General features: G+C 41.1%; 2 protein-coding genes across 3 annotated transcripts in view; both read right to left on the reverse strand.

Moving 5' to 3' along the window:
- PALD1 (phosphatase domain containing paladin 1) overlaps positions 1-27,209 on the reverse strand; it is a 323,151-nt gene that overhangs the window by 171,775 nt on the left and 124,167 nt on the right. For both annotated transcript variants that reach the window (XM_040439040.1, XM_040439041.1), the window contains 6 exons: positions 18,789-18,995; positions 17,653-17,755; positions 16,414-16,593; positions 15,296-15,460; positions 12,025-12,185; positions 4,021-4,096 (listed from right to left, as the gene is read on the reverse strand). In XM_040439040.1, the coding sequence (XP_040294974.1) occupies positions 4,021-4,096; positions 12,025-12,185; positions 15,296-15,460; positions 16,414-16,593; positions 17,653-17,755; positions 18,789-18,995 (892 nt within the window). The remainder of the gene's footprint in view (positions 1-4,020; positions 4,097-12,024; positions 12,186-15,295; positions 15,461-16,413; positions 16,594-17,652; positions 17,756-18,788; positions 18,996-27,209) is intronic.
- Positions 24,466-27,188, reverse strand: LOC121006115 (lamina-associated polypeptide 2, isoforms alpha/zeta-like). Its single transcript, XM_040439042.1, has 2 exons — positions 26,977-27,188; positions 24,466-26,899 (listed from the first exon to the last, which is right to left on the reverse strand). The coding sequence occupies exons 1-2, from the start codon at positions 27,031-27,033 to the stop codon at positions 25,616-25,618; spliced, it is 1,341 nt and encodes a 446-aa protein (XP_040294976.1). The 5' UTR covers positions 27,034-27,188; the 3' UTR covers positions 24,466-25,615.

Consider the following 27,209-nt stretch of genomic DNA (forward strand, 5'->3'; position numbering starts at 1 on the left):
ATTCCGTCCCCATAGAGAATTAACGGGTCCACACCAGTTCCGCAAATTGCGGAACGGATGCGGACTCATTAATACGGATGTGTGAATGGAGGCTAAAAGACAACAAAATGGGTGCCAGCGTACAATCCCAAATACAAATAGTAAACTCCATGGCACTCCAGGTACCTAGGTGGCATTTTCTTTACCCATGTCTGTACAAAATTGCAATCCTCTTCAGGATCTTTCTCAAGTGTGATATATATATATATATATATATATATACACACACACACATATACACACACACACACACACACACATACATATACACACATCCTAGATATACTAACACAGTAATATTAGAAGGGATTAGTAGAAATTCAATTGAATTGTCAACTGAAGAAAAGTGTGTCATATTAAGACAATATAACTGATAAACAGAGGGGCATGTCTGCATTGCTGACTTCAGCGGCACAGACTGGGATATTCCTATCCCTGTACTGTGTCTATGCCCCCTGTAGGCAAAGCATACAAAAGGGATCTGTGCTGCTTTACGAACAAAAAAATAATAATAATAAAGACATTACTAGTGACATAACGAGGCACAAAATATGAGCGCTTTTTAATAGTGTAGAGGGCTCAGCAATCTATAGCACATCAGCTGTTAGGAAACTACAACTTTCACCATTCTAACTTCTATGGGAGGTTGCTGACCCCTGGTGTAGCCCAAAGGTGTTTTACTCAAAAAACACTTTGTAAAGTGCAGCAACACTGTTGGTACCCTTATTGGAATTCTTGTCTCCTGCCAGAAGTTAAAAGTGTATCTAGACTTTTAGATGACTTTTCGGAATACACTGTCATGGGGTGTGTACATACGTAATATTTAGTTTTTCACTCTGAAGGCTCCATATATCTTATTCTATTACTGTGAACAAGAGATTCTGCTCTTACTCAGAAGCACCATTTAGGACAATATAGAGAAGTACTGCACAGAATAGATGTGAATAAAGTACTTGGAATGAGATATAACCTTTGCCATTGGCTGCTACAGCCTCTGTGTGTGTCTTTCTCTCTCTCTCCAGCTCACTCCTCCTCCCCTCCTCAATGACTTCTATTGGCAGCTGTTATCTGATCGTTCACTAAGGGTACTTTCACACTTGCGACAGAGGATTCCGGCAGGCAGTTCAGTCGCCGGAAAATTTATGCCGAATCAGTCATTCCAACAACTGTTCATGCTGCAGTATTTTCTCCGGCCAAAAAACTTAAGAGGGACTGAACTGATGCATCCTGATGCATACTGAATGGAATGCTCTCTATTCAGAATGCATTAGGATAAAACTGATCAATTTTTTTCCGGTATTGAGCCCCGAGGACAGAACTCAATACCGGAAAACTTTAACGCAAGTGTGAAAGTACCCTAAGCTGACAGCCTGTCTTGGTCTCACAAGCCAGAGTCAACAGAAAATTCTGAGTGAGTGTTAGTTTAGGAAAGTGTAAATCTAATGATAGGAGATGCACCTGTTCAACACCTAAAGCAGCTCTTACATAAGAGCATTGCAGAGGACACTCTGTACATCATAAGGCCTAGTTCACACTTCTGTGACGTGATCAGTGATTTCCACGAGTGATTGTGAGCCAAAACCAAGTGTGAGTCAAAACATTTTACCTTATCTCTGTGTAGCCTCCACACCTGGTTTCGCTCACAGTTACTGATGGAAATCACTGACCAAATCAGTGAAGTGTGAACTAAGGGTGCCTTAGCAACTGTATCATTTAATCTGCAGTCTGTGTGTCCCGCTGTTCGATTTAAAGGTAACCTGTCATTAACTTTACCCTGCCCACACTGAGGACAGCATAAAGTATTGTCAGACACTGATTTCAGCAGTGGGTCAGAAGCTAATATTAGGTGGTTGCTGAGAACTTGTATTATATTCATTGCAGCCCAGGCCTGGAAAAGAGTCATGGCTGCCTTAGAAGAACCACAGTTATTCATGAGTTCCTGCTCCGTCCACCCAGCCATCAATAATTGAATGCCAATTATTACCAGGTGGGCAGGGAGAGCAGAAGCTCATGAATAACTGTGACCCTTCTGAGGCAGCTATGACTTTTCCAGGCCCAGGCAGCAATGAATATAATGCAGAAACCATCATAGCAGCTAATGAATGACAGACTACTGGAATCGGCATGTCTGTCACTACTTTATACTGCCCAAGGGCAACATAAAGTTGATCACAGGTGCCCGCCAAACTTCTGACAGGAGAAGAAAATGCTAGCATCACTGGAGGTTGTAGATAGCCAGCCAAGAACTGTCCTAGGTTGCTAATATAGCTTATATGTTTATACAACTAAACCTGCCAATAACCTTAATACAGTTCCTATGTTTGTGTGTTAAATACAAAAGCAGAGTTATTTACAGTGACTTCATGTTTGGATGTCATAAAACTGTTATATATTGTGTTCACAGAAGCAGAAAAGATAATATGCCTTTAAGATTCATTAAATAATGTAAGGTAAGCTCAATGACAGAGCAGAAACAGAAAGCATAGAGTTAAACTATTGTTGCTGGGCAAGAATTTTGACCAATCACAGCCAGCCTCACACACAGCCTGTGTGGGAAATTCCCCTAGCAGGAGCTGCTAGAATCATTACACCAGAGGAGAGAAGCTGAACAGACATTCACTTTACTAAGAGCTGTGTTTTATGGAAGCAGAGGGGCCAAAATAGGTATTTAGAACAGTTATATAATGTTCCTACTGTTAATATAGTGATCTGGAACAGTACAGATACAGTTCCACCAATTGCAAACTACAAAGTTCACAATTGCAACCATTCAAATTCCATATTGCAATCCAAATTGTATACAACCATACCAGATCATACTCAACCAATCTGTAAATAGTTACTGCTAACTGCATACTGCAAATTGCATCCAAATTCAGCAAGTAGAACTATTAGTTAGACCTCAGATATACCTCTCAGGGAGATCATAAAGTGCTTAAATAACTTAAAGTGAGAGTACAGATACTCAAGAGAGAAATATATCCACCATTTTATGTTGAATAACAAGATTGAACAGTTGAACCACCATCTTATGCATACCGCCATTTTGTGATACTTTATGTACATGGAGCATCTGCTGCGGAGGCGGCAGTGTTATATATGAAGAAAAGTTTAAGTTAATAAAGAAGCTTTTTCAAGCATTTGGTGTGCTCTTTAAACCTACTGTTTCCATAGAACGGCGCTAGAGGAATTACAGAATAACAGACAGACAGTCTGGTTAGACTAAAAAGTCAGAGATATCAAAATTCTTCTAATGCCACAGCGCAAAAGGCACTTTATAGTGCTGCGCCTGCCACAGAGGTAGCCTCTGAATATAAAAGTTGTTCTTAAATTGGTAAGATTAACAAGCATATCAGCTAATTACAGTACTTAAAAACGAACGAAACACAAAAATTTTTTAAAAATCACAACAAATTTCATAAAAACAAGGAGAATATTAAAGAGAACAAGTTTGAGCTTTGGAAGCAGATACACAGTGGATTTGGCAGGTTCACATAAGAACGCGGCAGTAACTCAAAGTTATATTTGCCTACTTCAAACAACTTCTGGAAGTGCAGTGATTCACCTCCTGGCACGTATATTCTTATGGTGATGTGCCAGTTCTGAAAGTATACTGTAAGTTCAATCTAATACAATTGTATGTAAAGGACTTCTCAAACTAGTTCTTGCTAAACTGTGTATGACTAAATTTGAATAATCTGTGCTAATAACTGCAAACTTTGCAGTACTACCTCATGGGCAAACTCTACAACCAAGTCAACCTTGACTGAGGGAGCCATATGTATGGAAAGTGGTGTGCTCTACAGTGTTCTATACACGTGCATCTTGTGTCCAATCCAGCGCATGAAATACAAGCACTAGTTTCAAACTTCCTTTAGTAAAGTGATGGGTAACCCTCATATCCACTGTATCCAGTGTAATTTAAATCAGTGCTGACATTCCACAAAAGGCATTGGATTTTAAACCAAATGTTTTACATACCCTGAGAAAGTTTACAAAAGCATCAAACTGTGATTCCAGAGGAGCACCATCTACTGGTAGGGGCAAACGATGATATCTGTGAATGAGAATGTGAACAGTCATTAAGTTATGTTAACTTGTAACTAGTCTTTACTAAGAACTTTGGAGTCTATACCTGAAAACATCCTGGACAGAAAAACAGTTATTTTTCTTAAGAGTAAAATAAAGATAAAATTTAATCAAACATAGAGCAGGTAGAGCAACACAAAGCAATCTGGAGGCCCATTTTATGTGTGATCATATTATCCCATCCTATCTAATTTATTAGCAGCAACTCCACCTGTAGTCCTCCTCACTCCAGAACATAGCATGTTATTATGTAGTAGTTGTCAGTGTCACCCGCAACACCACGTCTGTCTCTAACTTCTACATAACCTCCAGGTATGAAGTTTGCCCTTCTGGAATGGACTGTGATAGTTGGTTCTACAAATAATATGATGATACAGATTGACTTTATACTCCACCAAAAGGTCTTAAAGATCCAACAGGTCCAGGGTCACCAACTGTCTAGAAATTTCTGGGCAGTCCATAAAAATAAATGACTTTTTCCTGTGTCAGTGAAAAAAAAAATAGATGCGTCCATTAATTCTTTTAGGCTGGTGGTACATGACTAGATTAATTTGGTGGTAATTCTCATTTTACAGCTCAGAGTAAATGCTGGTATTGAGTTCATATCAATACATTGAGCTATAGACCTATATCAATTATTATCTTTCTAACTTATTATGGTTTTCCAATTTGTCCGTAAAATTTTTTTACTGTCCGTGATTTTGGAATAAGTTGTCAAGAAAAAAGGAAAAATTCTGGTTGGCAACTCTGTACAGGCCCTAAAGTCGATCCATCTCCGCTCCTGATGTCTGTTTTAGTAAATAATAATATTCTCCATTACATAACAATTCTAGGGTGTCTTTTTTAGAATTCTGCATTGTTTTGTTCCTGTTATTTCTACTATAAATTCATGAATAGATTAACATCTGATTTTTACAATTCCCCTTGTCAAATGTGTGTGCTCCTACACAATCTGATACTATCCAATGAGTGCCACCTGTATTAGGCCTCATGCACACGACCATTTTTTCTTGCGGTCCGCAAAAACGGGTTCCGTAGTACCGTGATCCGTGTTCATTTTTTCTTCCGTGGGTCTTCCTTGATTTTTGGAGGATCCACGGACATGAAGAAAAAAGTCATTTTGGTGTCCGCCTGGCGCCAAACAGATCCGTCCTGACTTACAATGCAAGTCAATAGGGACGGATCGGTTTGACGTTGACACAGTATGGTGCAATTGCAAACGGATCCGTTCCCTTCAAGTTAGAATATACTACGAACTGTCTACATGACTGCCCCCTGCTGCCTGGCAGCACGCGATCTCTTACAGGGGGCTGTGATCCGCACAATTAACCCCTCAGGTGCCGCACCTGAGGGGTTAATTGTGCGTATCATAGCCCCCTGTAAGAGATCAGGTGCTGCCAGGCAGGAGGGGGCAGACCCCCCTCCCTCCCCTGTATTACATTCACTGGTGGCTAGTGCGCCCCCCCCCTCACCCCCCTCCTAATTAAAATCCCCCCCCCCCATGGTTAGTTTAATAGCGGTCTGCAACCAGCGCAGGATAAATGTCTGCATTTATCCTGCATATAAATGTATATATATTGTTTGATACCTCCATTTGCAATATAACACGAAAAAACCTAACATGAGCAAAAGCTGTTCCCTTAGACAAAATACAGTCAAAAACAAATATTGACTCAACATCATATCAATATCTCCGTGTCTCACTATCTACACACCGCGCACGTCTGACCTGGACATTTAAAATCTTCACAAAAAAAAATATATGTATATTTTACCTGTTTATGCTGTTGCTATTTCTCATTGTATATGTACATATATCTCAGCAAGCATGCGCTGACTTCTGTATGGCCTTTAAGTCTGGGCCAGCACCAGGTGTAGATGCCCATCATTGGTGGCAGCGGAGAGTTCCGATCGGAGTCCCAGTTTAATCGCTGGGACTCCGATCGGTAACCATGATGCTACTGCAGTCCTGGCTGCCATCGTTACTTAGCAATTTTAGAAGCATTATACTTACCTGCGCTGTCTGTGGCCGGCCGGGCGCTCCTCCTACTGGTAAGTGAAAGGTCTGTGCGGCGCATTGCTTATAGCACAGACCTTTCACTTACCAGTAGGAGAAGCGCCCGGTCAGTCAAAGACATCGTAGGTAAATATAATGCTTCTAAAATTGCTAAGTAACCATGGCAGCCAAGACTGCAGTAGCGTCCTGGTTGCCATGGTTACCGATCTGAGTCCCAGCGATTAAACTGGGACTCCGATCGGAACTCTCCGCTGCCACCAATGATGGGCATCTACAGTCGTGGCCAAAAGTTTTGAGAATTACATAAATATTGGAAATTGGAAAAGTTGCTGCTTAAGTTTTTATAATAGCAATTTGCATATACTCCAGAATGTTATGAAGAGTGATCAGATGAATTGCATAGTCCTTCTTTGCCATGAAAATTAACTTAATCCCAAAAATAACTTTCCACTGCATTTCATTGCTGTCATTAAATGATCTGCTGAGATCATTTCAGTAATCGTCTTGTTAACTCAGGTGAGAATGTTGACGAGCACAAGGCTGGAGATCATTATGTCAGGCTGATTGGGTTAAAATGGCAGACTTGACATGTTAAAAGGAGGGTGATGCTTGAAATCATTGTTCTTCCATTGTTAACCATGGTGACCTGCAAAGAAACGCGTGCAGCCATCATTGCGTTGCATAAAAATGGCTTCACAGGCAAGGATATTGTGGCTACTAAGATTGCACCTCAATCAACAATTTATAGGATCATCAAGAACTTCAAGGAAAGAGGTTCAATTCTTGTTAAGAAGGCTTCAGGGCGTCCAAGAAAGTCCAGCAAGCGCCAGGATAGTCTCCTAAAGAGGATTCAGCTGCGGGATCGGAGTGCCACCAGTGCAGAGCTTGCTCAGGAATTGCAGCAGGCAGGTGTGAGCGCATCTGCACGCACAGTGAGGCGAAGACTTTTGGAAGATGGCCTGATGTCAAGAAGGGCAGCAAAGAAGCCACTTCTCTCCAAAAAAAACATCAGGGACAGATTGATCTTCTGCAGAAAGTATGGTGAATGGACTGCTGAGGATTGGGGCAAAGTTATATTCTCCAATGAAGTCTCTTTCCGATTGTTTGGGGCATCTGGAAAAAGGCTTGTCCGGAGAAGAAAAGGTGAGAGCTACCATCAGTCCTGTGTCATGGCAACAGTAAAGCATCCTGAGACCATTCATGTTTGGGTTTGCTTCTCATCCAAGGGAGTGGGCTCACTCACAATTTTGCCCAAAAACACAGCCATGAATAAAGAATGGTACCAAAACACCCTCCAACAGCAACTTCTTCCAACAATCCAACAACAGTTTGGTGAAGAACAATGCATTTTCCAGCACGATGGAGCACCGTGCCATAAGTCAAAAGTGATAACTAAGTGGCTCGGGGACCAAAACGTTTACATTTTGGGTCCATGGCCTGGAAACTCCCCAGATCTTAATCCCATTGAGAATTTGTGGTCAATCCTCAAGAGGCGGGTGGACAAACATAAACCCACTAATTCTGACAAACTCCAAGAAGTGATTATGAAAAAATGGGTTGCTATCAGTCAGGAATTGGCCCAGAAGTTGATTGAGAGCATGCCCAGTCGAATTGCAGAGGTCCTGAAAAAGAAGGGCCAACACTGCAAATACTGACTCTTTGCATAAATGTCATGTAATTGTCGATAAAAGCCTTTGAAACATATGAAGTGCGTGTAATTATATTTCACTACATCACAGAAACAACTGAAACAAAGATCTAAAAGCAGTTTAGCAGCAAACTTTGTGAAAACTAATATTTTTGTCATTGTCAAAACTTTTGGCCACGACTGTACACCTGGTGCCGGCCCAGACTTAAAGGCCATACAGAAGTCAGCGCATGCTTGCTGAGATATATGTACATATACAATGAGAAATAGCAACAGCATAAGCTTATAAACAGGTGAAGATTTTAAATGTCCAGGTCAGATGTACGCGGTGTGTAGATAGTGAGACACGGAGATATTTAAGAAGATATGATGTTGAGTCAATATTTGTTTTTGACTGTATTTTGTCTAAGGGAACAGCGTTTGCTCATGTTAGTTTTTTTCGTGTTATATTGCAAATGGAGGTATCAAACAATATATATACATTTATATGCAGGATAAATGCTGACATTTATCCTGCGCTGGTTGCAGACCGCTATTAAACTAACCAAGGGGGGGGATTTTAATTAGGAGGGGGGGGGGGAGAGGGGAGGCCGCACTGGCCACCAATGAATGTAATACAGGGGAGGGAGGGTGGTCTGCCCCCTCCTGCCTGGCAGCACCTGATCTCTTTCAGGGGGCTATGATACGCACAATTAACCCCTCAGGTGCGGCACCTGAGGGGTTAATTGTGCGGATCACAGCCCCCTGTAAGAGATCGGGTGCTGCCAGGCAGCAGGGGGCAGTCATGTAGACAGTTCGTAGTATATTCTAACTTGAAGCGTCCCCATCACTATGGGAACGCCTCTGTGTTAGAATATACTGTTGGATCTGAGTTTTCACAAAGTGAAAACTCAGCTCTGAAAAAGCTTTTATGCAGACGGATCTGTGACCCGTCTGTGTGAAAGTAGCCTACGGCCACGGACGCGGATGTCAATCTTGTGTGCATCCGTGTTTTTTCACGGACCCATTGACTTGAATGGGTCCGTGAACCGTTGTCCATCAAAAAAATAGGACAAGTCATATTTTTTTGACGGACAGGAAACACGGATCACGGCCGCGGATGAACGACGGTGCATTTTCCGAGTTTTCAACTGACCCATTGAAAGTCAATGGGTCCGCAGGAAATCACGGAAAATGGAACAACGGCCACGGATGCACACAACGGTCGTGTGCATGAGGCCTTAGACTGTGTAGAAACTCACCTCAAAACTACAGTAGTAACACCCTGTGGCAAATGAGCAGTTAGGGCTCATGCACACAACCATTTTGCTGTCCGCATAACACGGATCCGCAAAAAATACGGATGACGTCCGTGTGCATTCCATATTTTGCGGAATGGAACAGCTGGCCCCTAATAGAACAGTCCTATCCTCTTCCGTAATGCGTACAATAATAGGACATGTTCTATTTTTGTGCGGAACAGACATACGGACATATGGAAAGGAATGCACATGGAGTAACTTCCATTTTCTTCGCAAAAAAAACTTAACGGACACGGAAAGAAAATACGTTTGTGTGCATGAGCCCTTAGACAGAGGAAAATCAGGGAACTCCAATTGGTTGCTATGACAGCCTGATGCCTTGTGAAGGCTACCAGGTCAGTCATATGAATTTGCCTGCAAAGTCGTGCCTATGTTATGGCTTGACAGGCAGCCTGTAAAAGAAAATCGCAGACGCCAATAGTATTTTATTGCAGTCTATAATACAGGCGATCAGAGGATCACATGTTCAAGTCCCCTCAGGGGACTAAAAATGACAGTAAAATTCTTATTTTTTTAAAATAACAAACACCAATACATAAAATAATAAAATTCACTACCCTTTCCCAATATTACATATAAAAATAAACAATAAAAAACAAACATAATTGGTGCAGTCACATCCCAAAATGTCCAAACTATTAAAATAAATAAAAAATTCCTAGACGGTGAATGCTGTAAAGGAAATTAAATTAAAAATGAAAATAAGTCATTTGTCTTCTCTCCCCAAAAAAATTAAGCAAAAAAGGGATCAAAAAGTCATATGTAACCCAAAATGGTACCCAGGGGTGGACGGGCCATAGACCCTACAGGAAATTTACCTGTGATCCGATGCCCAAGAGGCCCGATCCCTCCTCATGGCCACCAGCCAGGTACATAACGATCTGATGCTCCCAGCATTAATTAAAGTAAGGAATCAGATACTTATGCATCTGGCCGGTGGCCACAGGTGCCCTCCTACAGTCAACTGCATTGCTGCCTCTGGAGAGTGATACCGTTGATTACTGTGTACAAGGATGTAGTATTTTATACAGCAGTGTGGTACTTGGTCCTGCACTATGGTATTGCTGGCACTGCCTTGCCTACTCTGACAATTTGGACCTGCCACTTTTAGTTTTTTTTTTCCAGGGCCACCTTAAGTTCCCAGTCTGCCCCCGATGATTCCAATAAAAACTAAAGCTTACTCTAAAAAAATAAATCAAGCAGTCTCACCGCTCTGTAGCTGTGTGAATTCATGATTTCCTGTTCTGTACAGGTACATTTTCAGTAGCTACCTTTTTATCATCACAGGCAGAATTACAATGACAAGTAACACCTCTATATAGATATGACTGTATTCACCATAGGTGATATCACAGCTTATTAGCTCCTTCTTGACCTCTGCACAGGTCACAGAGCATGCCTAGAAAATTTCCCCATGTAAGTCAGAGGGTCAGCTTCTGTCCATTGATATAAATTTCTCTCGGGGTCAATAAAGTATATTGTATCGTATTGTGTCTAAGGCCCATGTAGCTGCTCTCAAAAGAAAGGAAGTCTTAAAATATTTTAGGCCTAAGAGCTTCCATTGATTCCAACAGTAGGTATAGTACCACTTGAATTTAGAATGATCCCCATTTCTCAGCTTTACTGCTTATATGTGTGTGCAGCCATTATTATTTTTTTATTTGGCCCTAAAATATAGATAGTGACATGGAAAAGTAAAAAAAAAAAAATTCCCAAAAATTCTAACAAAAAATAAAAATAAAAAAAGGAATAAAATGTAATATAAATAATAGATCATTTTCTGATTACACATTCCTTTTAAAAGGGGTAGTGTATGACTAATGTGAAAAATAGCACATGACAATCTCTTTCTAACAAAAACAGAGTTAGCCCTGTACCTCATATGGGTCCAGAGCTCTTCCATTCACTGCTCCAATTGCAGCTCAGATCTCCTCTGTAACTATCACAGCTTCTAACAATAGATATGGCTGATGGCAGTTGAAGGATTGAACTGAGCATGTGCAACCACCTGAGCAATGCTACTGAGGTGGACAGAAAAGTAAGGCAAAGAACAAACAGCAAGTGGCACTATACAGATACATTTTATTGAACAGTGGATATACTATATTTTTAATTACAGGCAAGAACCAAAGTATTCAGATAGGGATGCTGGTATGAAAAACGTATAATATTTATCATGGGAAAAACCCCTTAACATCATCCAATAAAAGAAAAATGTAAGATCCTGACAGAATGGCGGAAACAAGATTTAAAAAGCTTATGAGTGGATTTCTCAGAACAAAATCATTTATCTATGCACAGTATAGGTGATAACGCTATGAACACTGGTGGTCAGACATTTGGTAACTCCATCAATCAGGAGATCAAGGCTCTCTGAGAACTCTCCATGAATGGAGCAGTGGTGTGCGTGTATGACCACTCCTTCATTCACTTCTACTGGACTGACGGAAGATGACCCAAGCAGAGACAAATTTGTTGGACAAATTCTTTTTAAAAAAATGTTGAAATCTGACAAGCTAAACTATATAGTCATCACTTTGCTTTAACACAATGAAGACAAATTATGAGAGTGCCAATCTCCTATTTTAATGGGTGATGAAAACTTGTGCAGGAATCCCTTCTGTATAGGTCATACAATGTTGGCAAATTAAGATTTTGGGTATTGACCCAAGAATCATGGAAATATGATGGGGGAGTTCTGCAATGAAAGACAAAGGCTATGCTCAATATTTTTTTCTGTGAAAAATTAGACCCTTCCTTCTAATCTTAGTTAACCCCTTTAAACAGCAGCAGAAAGGGGTCCCATTTGATATTTTCTATTGGCCCTTGTCACCTCTGTGTACGCCCCTGACATTTTCATTAGTATATTTACACAGTTATATGTATAAATATATGCATTCACACTCACAAATTATACTGACATTACTCACCTGTAAGAGGGCAGTAAGAAAACAGGCCTGCTATACACTTCCTCTGTCACGTGTACATCTTCTTCACACTCAACCTTGACAGAGTGAGGCTCATCCTTAAAATGTTCAATGTCATTATATACAAAATAGCTGTTCCCACTCAATTGAGCAAAGTCATAAAGCTAAAAAAAAAAAAAAAAAAAAAAAAAAAGGATTACAAATAATATTTCCTCCTGATAAATCATGATTTAAATTACAGACAAGTTGGAATTCCTGTGCACTAACACAATATTTCATTGTATACTTATTTTATATACAGAGTTGAGTCACAGTATTATGACCACCAGCTAATGTCCAGAGTAACTGCCATGTGCAGCACGGACAGCAGCTAGACGGGCTGGGAGTCGCTCAGTAAGGCCCTGGTAGGTGGTTAGAGGTATCTGGAGCGATGTTGACTGTAGTGCATCCCACAGCTACTGGAGCTAATGAAGGCCCCCAGCGGCTGTTTTCGGAACTGCCTGCTCCCGGTGACTGCATTTTATTTCACACCGGTTCCCGGCACAGGCACAGGCACAGGCACAGGTAAGGGCTTACCTGTGCATCGCCGGACGGGTGAGTCTACCTTACTAAAGATGGCAGACCACATGTGTTCGCTGGCGAACACTGCGAACTGACCATCACTGATGACCACCAAGGTGGTTCCATAAATCTTCAATTGGGTTCAAGTCTGGGGAATTAGAAGGACAGGGTAGTAAGTGGAAGTCTTGTTCAATATTCTCCAACCACAGTGAGACATTTATAGCAGTATGATATGTAACATTGTCTTGTTGGAACATCACATCCTCTCCAGGGATGACAATAAGCAAGAAAAGTACAGTTGCAAGAAAAAGTACGTGAACCCTTTGGAATGATATGGATTTCTGCACAAATTGGTCATAAAATGTGATCTGATCTTCATCTAAGTCACAACAATAGACAGACAATCACATTCTGCTTAAACTAATAACACACAAAGAATTAAATGTTACCATGTTTTTATTGAACACACCATGTAAACATTCACAGTACAGGGGGGAAAAGTATGTGAACCCCTAGACTAATGACATCTCCAAGAGCTAATTGGAGTGAGGTGTCAGCCAACTGGAGTACAATCAATGAGATGAGATTGGAGGTGTTGGTTACAGCTGCCCTGCCCTATAAAAAACACACACCAGTTCTGGGTTTGCCTTTCACAAGAACCATTGCTTGATATGAATGATGCCTTGCACAAAAGAGCTCTCAGAAGACCTACTATTAAGAATTGTTGACTTGAATAAAGCTGGAAAGGGTTATAAAAAGTATCTCCAAAAGAATTGCTGTTCATCAGTCCACGGTAAGACAAATTGTCTATAAATGGAGAAACTTCAGCACTGCTGCTACTCTCCCTAGTAGTGGCCATCCTGTAAAGATGACTGCAAGAGCACAGCGCAGACTGCTCTATGAGGTGAAGAAGAATCCTAGAGTGTCAGCTAAAGACTTACAAAAGTCTCTGGCATATGCTAACATCCCTGCTAGCGAATCTATGATACGTAAAACACTAAACAAGAGTGGATTTCATGGGCGGATATCACAGAGGAGGCCACTGCTGTCCAAAAAAACATTGCTGCATGTTTACAGTTTGCATAAGAGCACCTGGATGTTCCACAGCAGTACTGGCAAAATATTCTGTGGACAGATGAAACCAAAGTTGAGTTGTTTGGAAGAAACACACAACACTATGTGTGTAGAAAAAGAGGCACAGCACACCAACATCAAAACCTCATCCAAACTGTGAAGTATGGTGGTGGGGGCATCATGGTTTGGGGCTGCTTTGCTGCGTCAGGGCCTGGACGGATTGCTATCATCAAAGGAAAAATGAATTCCCAAGTTTATCAATACATTTTCCAGGAGAACTTAAGGCCATCTGTCCACCAGCTGAAGCTCAACAGAAGATGGGTGTTGCAACAGGACAACTACCCAAAGCATAGAAGTAAATAAACAACAGAATGGCTTAAACAGAAGAAAATATGCCTTCTGGAGTGGCCTAGTCAGAGTCCTGACCTCAACCGATTGAGATGCTGTGGCATGACCTCAAGAAAGCGATTCACACCAGACATCCCAAGAATATTGCTGAACTGAAACAGTTCTGTAAAGAGGAATGGTCAAGAATTACTCCTTAACCGTTGTGCACGTCTGATCTGCAACTACAGGAAACGTTTGGTTGAAGTTATTACTGCCAAAGAAGGTTCAACCAGTTATTAAATCCAAGGGTTCACATACTTTTTCCACCTGCACTGTGAATGTTTACATGGTGTGCTCAATAAAAACATGGTAACATTTAATTCTTTGTGTGTTATTAGTTTAAGCAGACTGTGATTGTCTATTGTTGTGACTTAGATGAAGATCAGATCACATTTTATGACCAATTTGTGCATAAATCCATATCATTCCAAACGGTTCACATACTTTTTCTTGCAACTGTATGTGTGTACGTGATCTGCAAGGATAAATTCATACCTAAATTGGTTGAGACCGTCTTCCACATGGATGAGCAGGCTCAGAGAATATCACAAAAACATTCCCCAGACCATAATGCGGCCACCACCAACTTATGTTCTTTCAGCAATAGATGCAGGGTGTTTGTTCTCTGATATTTCTTATCTGACATGCCAAAGTCCATCCATTCGATAAAGCAAAAAATCTGACTCACTGAAGAAGGTAATCCTTTTCCAATAAGTGGAAGCCCAAATTCGATACTGCTGAGAAAATTGAAGCCTTTTCTGCTGATGCAACTTGATTAACAGAGGTGCAATGACAATCCATCATCTTCGGATGCCCATATGCAGTAGAGTTCACTGAACTGTGTATTTTTTTTCCCTCCCATTTTGAAACTCTAATAAAACGTCCCTTTTTCCCATGACCGCAATGAGGTATGTGTGTGCAGACAGCCTATCACACACTTTATACGGCCACCGAACCAGCTCATGATACATGACTTTCTTAGTGGACTACACACTGCCAATGTAATGTCAAAAGTATGAAGTGGCTATAATAAGGCGACTCGACTGTGTGTATGAATGATCACCTAATGAACCCAATTCCTATGTGCTCATTTCCCAATAACCATTAGGATCTTTTTATAGCAAGTCAACTAACCTATTGTGGGAGGAAAAGCATGCAAACACAAGGAGAACAGGGAGAACATAGAAACTTCATGCTGATGTTGTCCTTTCAGATTTGAATCCAAAATATTTGATTTATCAAACTAGAATACCTCTTTACGAATAGCAAGTTCCAAATTCTCTACACGGAGTCTTTTTTCCAGGTTGTGTAAATTTTCATGCAAATTCTCCTTCCTTCTGGGAGTATAAGGCACAAAGTCACTTTCCAATCTCAGAAACACCACGGGCTCTTCACGGACACAGACAAACATGCATTCCTACACCAAGACAAAATAAGGATTCTGTATTAAAAAGTACTGAATATCCATCAAGCCTTACTTTCCCTAAGCAAAATTTGATTTTACATTATACAAAATGTAAGTGAAGAACCTCTTTAATAATAACTTTTCTTTACTCAAAATCATGTTCTCTAGTGATGAAAGAGCATCAGCTCCCCACAATGTTCCCTTGCATTGACTGGTTTTGGTGACATATATGCATAAGTCAATCCTTACAACTCCAAGTCGTGAAGAAAACCTCTTATAAGCATGAAATGACACCAAAAAGCACGAACATTTTTTCTATAAAAGGTACCACTTCAAATTTCGCTATCTGAGACAGAATCAATTTTCCAAATATGACAGTGTAGCTGCTTCGTTCCATCCCACTATTATAGAAGCCATGTGGGCTTTGGTACCTGCGGTAAAAAAAAATTAAGTAATATGGTATAGTTACTGTGTATTTTTTTGTACTTAAAGGGGCTGTGCCAAGTTTAGAAGTTATCCCCTTTCCACATGATAGGGATGACTAACTAATTGCTGGAGGTCCAATCACTGAGACCCCCCATCGATCCAGAGAACCATGGTCCCAGTCCTCTGATCTGATGGAGCAGCAGGTCTTGCATGCTCCCTGCTTCTCCATTCATTCTCTAGGAGACTGCTGGAAACAGCAGAGTGCTGTACTCTGCTATCTCCAGCAGTCCCAAAAAGAATATATAGAGTGGCGGGGGCCCATGCCCGACCTGCCTGTCTGTCAGATCGGGGGAATGAATCACTATTCTCAAGATTGGTGGGGGTCCCAGTGGTCAGACTTCCAGAAATCAGCTAGTCCCCTAACTTCTATACTTGGCACAACCCCTTTAACTTTTGTGTCTAAGGTGAATAGTGATCAGTCAATGAATGTCCTTTTTTACTAAAAAAATTTATCAGTGGACACAACTTCTATTTGGTACCTTATGCCCATCATTCTGGAGCTTCTGTAGTACTTGTTTGAAGCCATTTAGGCTGGGTTGACCCATTCCATACACTTCATATCCTCCTGTTGCTTGGCGGAAATTTGGTGCACCAAAACTACTTGTAGTCTTTAGAACATCTAACTTGCTGTACACATCCCGTACCATAAAATATTTACCCTAAAAGAAAGAACAGTATGAACACTCTTCATCAGACATTATTTCAAGAATACTCCATTAAATATTCCTTGTTTCTGCAGAGGAAAAAGGAGTGCCTGAGGAAGGAGCAAGATCCCTCCAAAACGCCTTGTGTGCTTGTTTTTCATTATTTTAATGCATTTATTTTTAACATACTGCCAGCACCCCATCCATCTGTTTTTTACTATTTTTATCTTCATTATAAATTGCTACTTATAGATGTCGACTATAATCACAATGATTTCTCATGGCAAATGTTCTGAAAAATATCAGAATATTTTAGGATCCGGACTAAAAGTGCCCATACACATTTGTATGGTGGACTTTAAGCAAACCTATTAGGTAATTTATTTTGCTTAATCTAAGAGCAATATATGATAACGACAGAGGGAGATGAGTTGGCCTTTTTGATTTATAGGTTTATATGATTTTGTTCAGGATTTCTGTGTGAAAAGCAGAGTAAATCCTGACAGGACTCCACAATCTGAAACTTTTTCCAGCTCACACAAGGTCTAAAAAGGTAGGCATGGCATGGGCAGGGAAGGGGACATGCCGGCAGGCCATCTCATTCATCGTTTTCTATGCCTGGTTTAGGTGTAGAAAATTGTCTAAATGTAAGCCAGCTAGGAAGCTGGCTTACATTTAGAAGCAGTGCTGGATGCGCCAAAGTTATGTAGAGGGCTATGCCTCTACATGACTTCGGTGATCCACCGCCAGCAGAGGGGCTTTTTTGAGACAGGCGTCTAAAAATGCCCGATTATTGTCTTCCCCAACGGATACAGCTCTGGCAGCTGCTCATCTCTCATTAACAAAAAGGGTATGATAGCTGAAATTCAACTGCCAATCTTTTTCTGCCCCAACTTCTGACATCGGGAGGCCCCCATGAACATGGTCAGCCAGTCCGGCCAAAATCAGTGGATTAAGCAGCAATTATCCAACCTGTATGTCCACCTTTTCTAATTATAAGAAAGCTATTACTTTGGTCAGCTTGTCCCTAAATGTATGAGTTCTTGCTGATTAAACATAATCTAAGGATCTCACCTGTACAAGATAATGTTCTGGCATGGTCTCAGAAATCCTCCCAACAGAATAATTGGCTTTAAGCAAATCATCATGAATTTGGAATTCTTCTTTACAATTGTATCTGGGGGAAAAACAAATTCATCCTTTAAATTTTAAGCTTGTATGGGCAGATCTTCTGTATCCTGTCACCCATTTTTAGAGGGAATGTGCCATCAGAAAATGACCTATTGTTTAAATCATGCTAGACCTTTTTTGAAAAAATGTTTGGTGATGTTATTTTTTGATTTTCCATACCAATATCTATAGTAAAAAAAGCAATTAAATCCTGCAGATTTAGCACTGGCCACGAAGGCCTGTACAGAGATCACTGGACTACAGTTATCTGCTTATGATTACAGGTAGAACTACATTAGAACTAGAACTAGATTAGAATTACACATATTGCCTATATATAGACAACACATAATCCAGAATTCACAATAGGTGATTGACAAAGTTTATCTACTCCTCTGGACCTCTGCAAAGGTCAGTGTGTCTAGAATATTCTCCCATGGTAGTCAATGACTCTATGGTCCATGGTGGCTGCTGTAAAGCACATCTCTAAATGCTGTTAAGAACAGCTGAGATAAATGGGAGCCCCCATAATCAGGTTCAGGAAGTAGAATAAACAATCTTCAATCAGAAAATAAAAACAGATTAGAAAAAATTACCAGTATATGTGTCACTATCTGGATTTAACTGGCAGAAAATACATTTCGGTGATTTATTCCCTCACGAATAATGCCACCTTACATACCTATCACAATAATAACACATTATATTGTTACTGGAAAGTGAACTTGATCTTTCTCCAAGATTGGTTTGATTAGTGGAGATCCAAGACCTAGGACCCCAGCCAACCACAAGAACAATTCTATTTAGACACAGCCTAAGGTTAAGCCATCAATAAAGGATAAGCCTAAGGATAAGCCATCAATAGAAAACACTTTTAAATAGTTGCATCCGAAGATTTTTAGATTAGGCATCAGAATACATATAAGGTGGATTTTCCCCCCCCATTTTTTTATTCACTCACTGTGAATTGATTTTTGCTACAACTAATGTAATGCCCTGTACATCAACTTATCAAAAGAACGGAACTAAACAATACTCACGAAATTACAACTGGAGCCACCTTATTGGTGATTATGGATTTGGCCTTGTTGTGAATGCTCACTGTCTGAAAAGAGTGAATGCTAAGAGAATTCCTGTCTTCTGTACTTGAACTTGCACTGCCATTTCCTTGGAGGCTATCACTAGGGGGCACTGTGGGGGCCGGCTGTTGAGCTGCGCTGGCAGTTGTACCCATACTCCACAAACGCCTTGAGAGCGGAAAAAAATAAAATAATCATTAAATTATTTGGAATAAACATGAATTAATGATTCTACAGTGTAAGTGAACATCTTTCATTACAACACAGCAAATTCCAACACTGCAACCACATTACTGCCTCGAAGTTTTGAACAGATAGAAAATCTGAGAATACGTCCAAAACTCAGAACATTGCTTACATATTACTATTGTTTCGTCAGGACATGGTACATAGACCCGTGATCAGATTACATTCCTAGCAAAGCACGGAAATTACAGCATCACATAGAACTAAAGTCAACACTTTTTTTTAACAATTTTTTTGCCATTCATCTAAAATTGTGGTCTGGAACGTACAATATATGAGTAGAAGGAAGACATGGAGATCATTTTCTTTAGTCTAGCAAATGATTATTGCTGAAATATCTTATTTCAGAATCTGATACATGTACAGATTAAGAGGATGAAGGTATTGTTGCATTTCTTGTAGGTTAGGCTATCAAAAGGTTAAAATCAGGCACCAAAATTTTCCTGTTCAGCGATAAACATCCGGCTGCCGGCTCTACCACTGATTGTTCGAAAAAGACAGGTGAAGACTGGAGTACTTTTGGTCACTTCTTAAAAGGAATGAGTGAACTCATTTTTTATTCATTGAAGACAGATAGCGACAAATGTTCTTTTTTCTAAAATGTTTATTTCTGAATGCAGATAGTCTTTTATTCTATTTTCTATGCAAGATTATGGAGGCAGCCATCTTGATGTTTGAAAGCAATTAAAAATATAAATTGTAGGAAGGTAATACGGTAGTCATATGGATGAAGTCATAGGTTTGTTTATTTGGTCATGCAATATATTAGGTACAGAGGTACCTCTGTACCTAATATACATGACCAAATAAAGGAACCTATGACTTCGTCAATTTGAGTCCCGGATTACCTTCCTACAATTTACTACAACAAGGCTTCATCCTTTTTTTCCCCGTGCACCTTGTAAAGAAAGGAGGGTGAGCTGGAATCCAATTACCTAAAGACTATACATTTAAAAATATACTTTACAGCAGCCACATGAACCATAGGGCACAATAGACAGGAGATGATCATTGACATCTATAGGAGAGTTTCCCAGACATGCTCTGTGACCTCTGCAGAGGTCAATGTGCAGGGAGGAGGTAGAAAAGCCATGACCATCACCTATCCTGTGTTATCTACTATATATGTAGTGCCCTGGAACAAGCAAACGTTGGACTATAGATGCTTGTGAACATTTGCAAACAATTACTATGCAAAGCCATCAACTCACCTCTTTTATTGCACTTAGGTTAACCTGCACTATTATTTATGCTGTTGTTTACAGTTATACCGTTTTCTATTGTATTGAACTGCATTTATATGCCTATTGCAATATATCCTATCTGCACTGTACTGTGGAAAGGGTTAATGCACTGTCAGCTAATACTGAGAGACTTTGGGACTTTCTATCTATGCACTGAGAATTTAGAAATCTTCCATAGTTACTATAAAGGGACAATGCCAAGGGAAGGAAAAAACAGGCACATTGACCTTTTGACTGTCTGATTTATCTCTGTTGTTTACGTCTAAAGACTTGTTTGTCTCCACCCCTCCACTGCACCCCTTCCACTAAAAGGTTCTAGTTCAGCTAGAAACTGTATACAAGGAGAGCAGTTAGAGCCCTAGCTGTCTGCAGTTAAGGATCAGTGTTTAGTCGGAGAGACCCTGCAGATAGGGAGCAGTGCTTAATAGAAGAGACTCTGCCAGACTGCAAGAGGGACCATAAGAAGATGTTGAGATGGGGATAGTCTTCCACAGACCCTGGGTCACCAGCCCTTTGACCAGAGGGCCAGCCAGATGAATGAGCCACAGACAGTGGCCCACTAGCCTTTTGGCCAGGGTACCTTCTGAGAGAGAGGGAAAGCTAGCTCAGGCATTTCCTCAGCACAGAACTTTATTCTGCAGGGAGGAGACTGGAGAAGCCAGCTCAGTGCTTTGCCTGTATTGTTTTGCACTTGAGTTCCTCCATTAAAGAAGCACACTGGTTTAAATTACTGCAAACTATGACTCTCTGGACTTATTTCCCATTTGGGTGCACCGCGCCTTACAACCCCCTCTAGAATGCAGAAACACGTGGTGACACCTCCACCATGTCCAAGGGACCCAGAGTACAGTTGGGACCACCCCAAACACGGCTACTGCATATACATAACACCAATGGAAGAAGCAGCACACCAAGGTTTCAAGCAAAAATAGCAAACGATTATATATATATATATATATATCTATATCTATATCTATATCAACAGCCTTATGGGTAAATAAAGTTATTTTTCATTTTTATCTACTGGAGTGCTGCCCCTTTTTCACTAATATATATATATATATATATATATATATATATATATATATATTAGTGAAAAAGGGGCAGCACTCCAGTAGATAAAAATGAAAAATAACTTTATTTACCCATAAGGCTGTTGATATAGATATAGATATATATATATATATATATCAACAGCCTTATGGGTAAATAAAGTTATTTTTCATTTTTATCTACTGGAGTGCTGCCCCTTTTTCACTAATATATATATATATATATATATATATATATATATATATATATATATTAGTGAAAAAGGGGCAGCACTCCAGTAGATAAAAATGAAAAATAACTTTATTTACCCATAAGGCTGTTGATATATATATATATATATATATATATATATTCAAGCTCTTTATTAACAGATTTGTAGAACATACCAATATTGGCATGAATGTGATGACTGTGTAAAACCTCCACAGCGGTCTTAACACTGGTTCTTCAGCAGGTGGCAGCAAAAATGTCAGAGCTATTCTTAGAAAGAATGGAACTGACATTTTTGCTGCCACCTGCTGAAGAACCAGTGTTAAGACCGCTGTGGGGGTTTTACACAGTCATCACATTCATGCCAATATTGGTATGTTCTACAAATCTGTTAATAAAGAGCTTGAATATATATATATATCTATATCTATATCTATATCAACAGCCTTATGGGTAAATAAAGTTATTTTTCATTTTTATCTACTGGAGTGCTGCCCCTTTTTCACTAATATATATATATATATATATATATATATATATATTAGTGAAAAAGGGGCAGCACTCCAGTAGATAAAAATGAAAAATAACTTTATTTACCCATAAGGCTGTTGATATAGATATATATATATATATATATATATATATATCAACAGCCTTATGGGTAAATAAAGTTATTTTTCATTTTTATCTACTGGAGTGCTGCCCCTTTTTCACTAATATATATATATATATATATATATATATATTAGTGAAAAAGGGGCAGCACTCCAGTAGATAAAAATGAAAAATAACTTTATTTACCCATAAGGCTGTTGATATATATAAGAGTATTACACTCACCGGTAATCCGGTTTCCTGGAAGTCTCCATGACACCAAGTCCTGAGAGATTGACTTCCTTCTGATTGGACAGGAAAAACACAGAGAGGTTAAAACCCCCACCCCCTCCTCACATCACCAGTGTATTTTAACGAAGAACCCCAGGATGAAAGGATAATAGCTAATAGCAGAAAAAAAGGGTGGGATATATGTGGTGTCATGGAGACTTCCAGGAAACCGGATTACCGGTGAGTGTAATACTCTTTTCCCCAGTCGTCTCCATGACACCAAGTCCTGAGACAATATCAAAGATACAATTAGGGGGGGACAACTGCCGACAGGACCTTACGTCCAAATCTTAGGTCGTCATTAGCAGCTACATCTAGTCTGTAGTGCTTAGTGAAAGTATGAACTCTTTTCCATGTTGCTGCCCTGCAAATCTGTTGTAAGGAGGCTGAGGCTTTTTCCGCCCAGGAGGCAGCCATGCCTCTCGTAGAATGTGCTTTTAGGGAAGCAGGGACGTCTTTTCCCTGAGCTTTATATGCTTCGGAGATTGCCATCTTAATCCATCTGGAGATGGAACTTTTTGCCGCTTTCTTCCCTTTGTTAGGACCTGAAAATTGGACAAACAGATTTTTGTCTTTTCTCCAAAGGCTGGTAGCTTCCAGGTACTTTAAGACCGCTCTCCGGACATCTAATGTGTGGTAAGTGATTTCTTGATCGTTTTTCGGATCGTCACAGAACGAGGGGAGAACAATGTCCTGAGACCTATGGAAGGTCGAGACTACCTTGGGGAGGAAAGTCGGATCTAATTTGAAAATTAATTTGTCCTCAAATATTGCAAGGAATGGTTCTTGGATGGACAAGGCCTGCAGCTCACAGACCCTTCTGGCTGAGGTTATTGCCACCAGAAAAATCGTTTTAATGGTAAGCCATCTGATGTGGATAGAGTCCAGAGGTTCGAATGGATCGGAGGTTAGACCCCCTAGTACTGTATTAAGGTTCCATGGTGGCACCATGTTTCTAATTGTAGGTCTGATCCTATCTGCCGCCTTAAGGAATCTGGATATCCAGGGATGTTCCGTTAGCTTGGTATTATATAGTGCTCCTAAAGCCGATACCTGGACCCTAAGGGTATTGGGGGATAGACCTAAATCTAGCCCTTCTTGAAGAAAATCCAGGATTAGTGAGATGTTGGCTCTAAACTGGTTGAAGGAGGTCCCAGACCAATCAGCAAATTTCTTCCATATTTTTTGGTACTTGTCGTTGGTACTCTGTTTCCTGCTAAGGAGTAAGGTGTTCACTACTTTTTTTGATAGACCAAAGTTTAATAAGTTGGATTCTTCAGAATCCAGGCTGTTAACTTTAGTATTTTCAGGTCTGGGTGAGAAATAGGTCCCTGACTTAGAAGGTCCGGCCTTTGAGGTAGAAGGAGAGGAGCTTCCACGCTGAGGGCTTTCAAGAGGGAGAACCAACTTCTCTTGGGCCAGAAGGGGGTTATCAGGATTAGTGTACACTTTTCTTTTAGGAACTTCTGTAACACTCTGGGGATAAGCGGAAATGGGGGGAAGGCGTAGACTAAGTTTGTTGTCCAACTCTGGTTGAGGGCGTCTACTGCCCGAGGATGATCCCTGGGGTTGAGGGAGAAGAACTGGTTTAGCTGATGATTTCTCCTGGATGCAAACAGGTCTATCGTCGGCCTGCCCCATTTCTTCGTGATTAAATGGAAGGCTTCTGGGGCTAACATCCATTCCCCTGGGTCTAGTCTGTGCCGGCTTAGGTAATCGGCCTGAATGTTTAAAACTCCCTTCAAATGAACCGCTGAAAGAGATTGAATGTTGCCTTCTGCCCAGGAAAAGATTTTGTTTGCCAGGTTCTGTAGCGGGCGATGCCTTGTGCCTCCCTGGTGTTGGATAAAGGCCACGGCTGTAGCGTTGTCCGAGTAGACTAGGACGTGACGACCCTTTGCCAGCTGACTTGTGTGTTTCAGTGCTTCCCACACTGCCCTCAGCTCCTTGAAATTTGAGGATTGCTGGCTCACGTAATTCCCCCATGTTCCCTGGTAGGAGTTCCCCTGGACGACCGCTCCCCACCCGTGGAGGCTGGCATCTGTTGTGATGACTAGAGGGAGATCTTGTGCCCAGAAAATCCCGTTTTCTAGGTTCGAATTGCTGAGCCACCAAGTTAGTGATTTTTTGGTCTCTGCATCTAAGAATATTTTCCTCTCTAGGGTTAATTGCGATCTGTTCCATTTGTCTAAGATGAATTTCTGGAGTGGTCTTAGATGGAACTGTGCCCAGGCAACTGCTGGAATGCAAGCGGACAGACTCCCTAGTACCTTCATGGCCTGTCTTATTGAACAGAATTTCTCCTTCTTGAACTTCCTCAAAGCTGTCTGAAGTTTTACTATCTTTTGAGGTGGTAGAAAGGATCTTTGGGAGACTGTGTCTAGAGTAATGCCCAGAAAAACTTTCCGTTTGGATGGGATTAAATCCGATTTTTTCCAATTGATGAGCCAACCTAGGCTCTGTAGATGATCCAGGACTAACCCGAGATGGATTCCCATGGTCTCTATGTTGTCCGCCACTACCAGTAGGTCGTCCAGATAGGGGATCACACAAATTGCCTTTTCTCTCAAGGTTGTCAAGGCTTCCGCCATTATTTTGGTAAAAACCCTTGGGGCAGAAGAGATCCCGAAGGGGAGACACCTGAACTGGAAATGCTGAATGTTTCCCTCCAATTCTATTGCGAACCTTAGGAATTCCCTTGATGACCTGTGAATTGGGACGTGATAATAGGCGTCGCTTAAATCTATTGTGGCCATCACTGCATCCTTTTTTAAGAGTTTCACTGCTGACTTCAGGGTCTCCATTTTGAATTTTTGATATCTTACGTATTTGTTTAGATGTTTCAGATTTATAATTACCCTGGATTTCCCGTTTGGTTTCTTTATAATGAAGAGGCGGGAATAGAATCCCAGTCCTGTCTGATTTTTCGGGACGGGCTCTATGGCGTCCAAGGTTAATAGGTTTTTTATGTCGTTTTTTAAGGTCGCAGTTTGAGATGGGGGAAGGGTAGTGATCACATATTTCTGTGGAGGGGAAGAGAGAAGATCTATCAGATAACCCTCTTGTATAATACTTAAGATCCACCGGCTGTTTGTTACATGCTCCCAAGATCTTAGAAAGGAGCCGAGTCTTCCCCCCACTGGTATGGCGTCATTGTTTGTTGTTGGATGAGGAGGCTTCGGCCCGATTTGGGTTGAAGAGGAAGCTTCTCCCCCTGCCTCCCTTCGCATAGCTCCACCTCCCAGTCTTCCCTTTATCTTTTTTATTTTCGGGTTGAAAAAATCGGTCACGAAAGGGCTGCCTTTTTTGTTTATATCTTTCCTCTGGAAACCCTCTTTTTTTATTTGTCGCGTTGTCTAGGATTTTATCTAGATCTTCTCCGAAAACGTACTGACCGTGGAAGGGGAGTGCGATTAATTTATTTTTAGATGTGATATCTCCTGACCACGCTTTAAGCCATAGTGCCCTTCTCGCTGTATTTGAGAGAACAGCTGTACGGGCGGACAGTTTAACTGATTCAGCAGCTGCGTCTGCTAGAAAGGAGGTTGCCATCTTTAATAGAGGCAAGCTCTCTAGAATTTGATCCCGTGGTGTCTTATTGACCAGATGTATCTCTAGCTGGTCTAGCCAAAGGTTCAGTGTTCTGGCCACACATGTGGAGGCAACGCCCGGTTTGAGAAGGGCCGCCGTAGTCTCCCAGGTCTTTCGCAAGAGACTTTCCGCTTTCCTGTCTAGAGGATCTTTCAATTGTGCTGAGTCTTCAAACGGTAGGGCCGTATGTTTTGCTACCTTGGCCACTGGCGCGTCTACTTTGGGAATGGTCTCCCAATCCGTACAGTCCTCTTGGCTAAAGGGGTAGCGCCTCTTAATTCCTCTTGGGATAAAGGATCCTTTATCCGGTTTTTCCCATTCAGACCTAATTAATTTTTGGACACTATCAGGGACTGGAAAAACGGCCTTCTTCCTTTCACCTAGACCCCCAAAAATTTCTTGCTGGGTAGACCTAGGGGTTTTAGGCATCTCCATCTGAATGGTGGCCCTGATGGCCCTGATAAGTTCATCAATATCTTCAGGATTGAACAGGAAGCGCTTATATTCGCCCTCTTCATCTGAAGATGCCGGGTGTTTTTGGACAGATTCGGAGTCTGAGACCGCCAGCCCCTCAGAGTCGGAATCCAGGATAAGTGATTTAACACTACGGGCGTCCTGAGTGGGGGGAACTTTGGGAGGAGTAGGTTCTCTGGTAGTTAAGGCTAGCTGAACCTCTTCTTTTACCACTTTTCTAATGTCTTCAATTAGACTAGAAGACTCAGACTTGATGACACTGGCAGTACATTCTTTACACAGGGGCTTGGATCCAGTGTTAGACAATCTTTTGCAGCAAATACCACATTTTCTAGTTTTTTTGGCTGCAGAAGCCGAATCCTTTTCTCCCTGAAATGGTAAGGGAGGAAAGGATGAGCAGACTGAACCCACCATACAAGGCATGTACCTGAGAACAGGTTACTCACTGTCCCAGGGTTTGATGCAGGCTCGGTTCCAGAGCCCGGCGTGAGGGGGGTGCTCATCTTGACTCCCGACCGCTTCAGAGATGCTTCACCAAAATATGTGAGCCGCGCTATGCAGGGCGCCGTTACACAGGTCCTGAGCGTTTTTATAGTGTCTCCATGTGCTTCTCATGCTGCAGGACCTGTGGCGCATGTTGATGACGTCAGCGCGCTTAGCTCCGCCCAGGTGAGCCCAA

Source organism: Bufo bufo, chromosome 6 (genome assembly GCF_905171765.1).
Source record: "Bufo bufo chromosome 6, aBufBuf1.1, whole genome shotgun sequence".
NCBI lineage: Eukaryota > Metazoa > Chordata > Amphibia > Anura > Bufonidae > Bufo > Bufo bufo.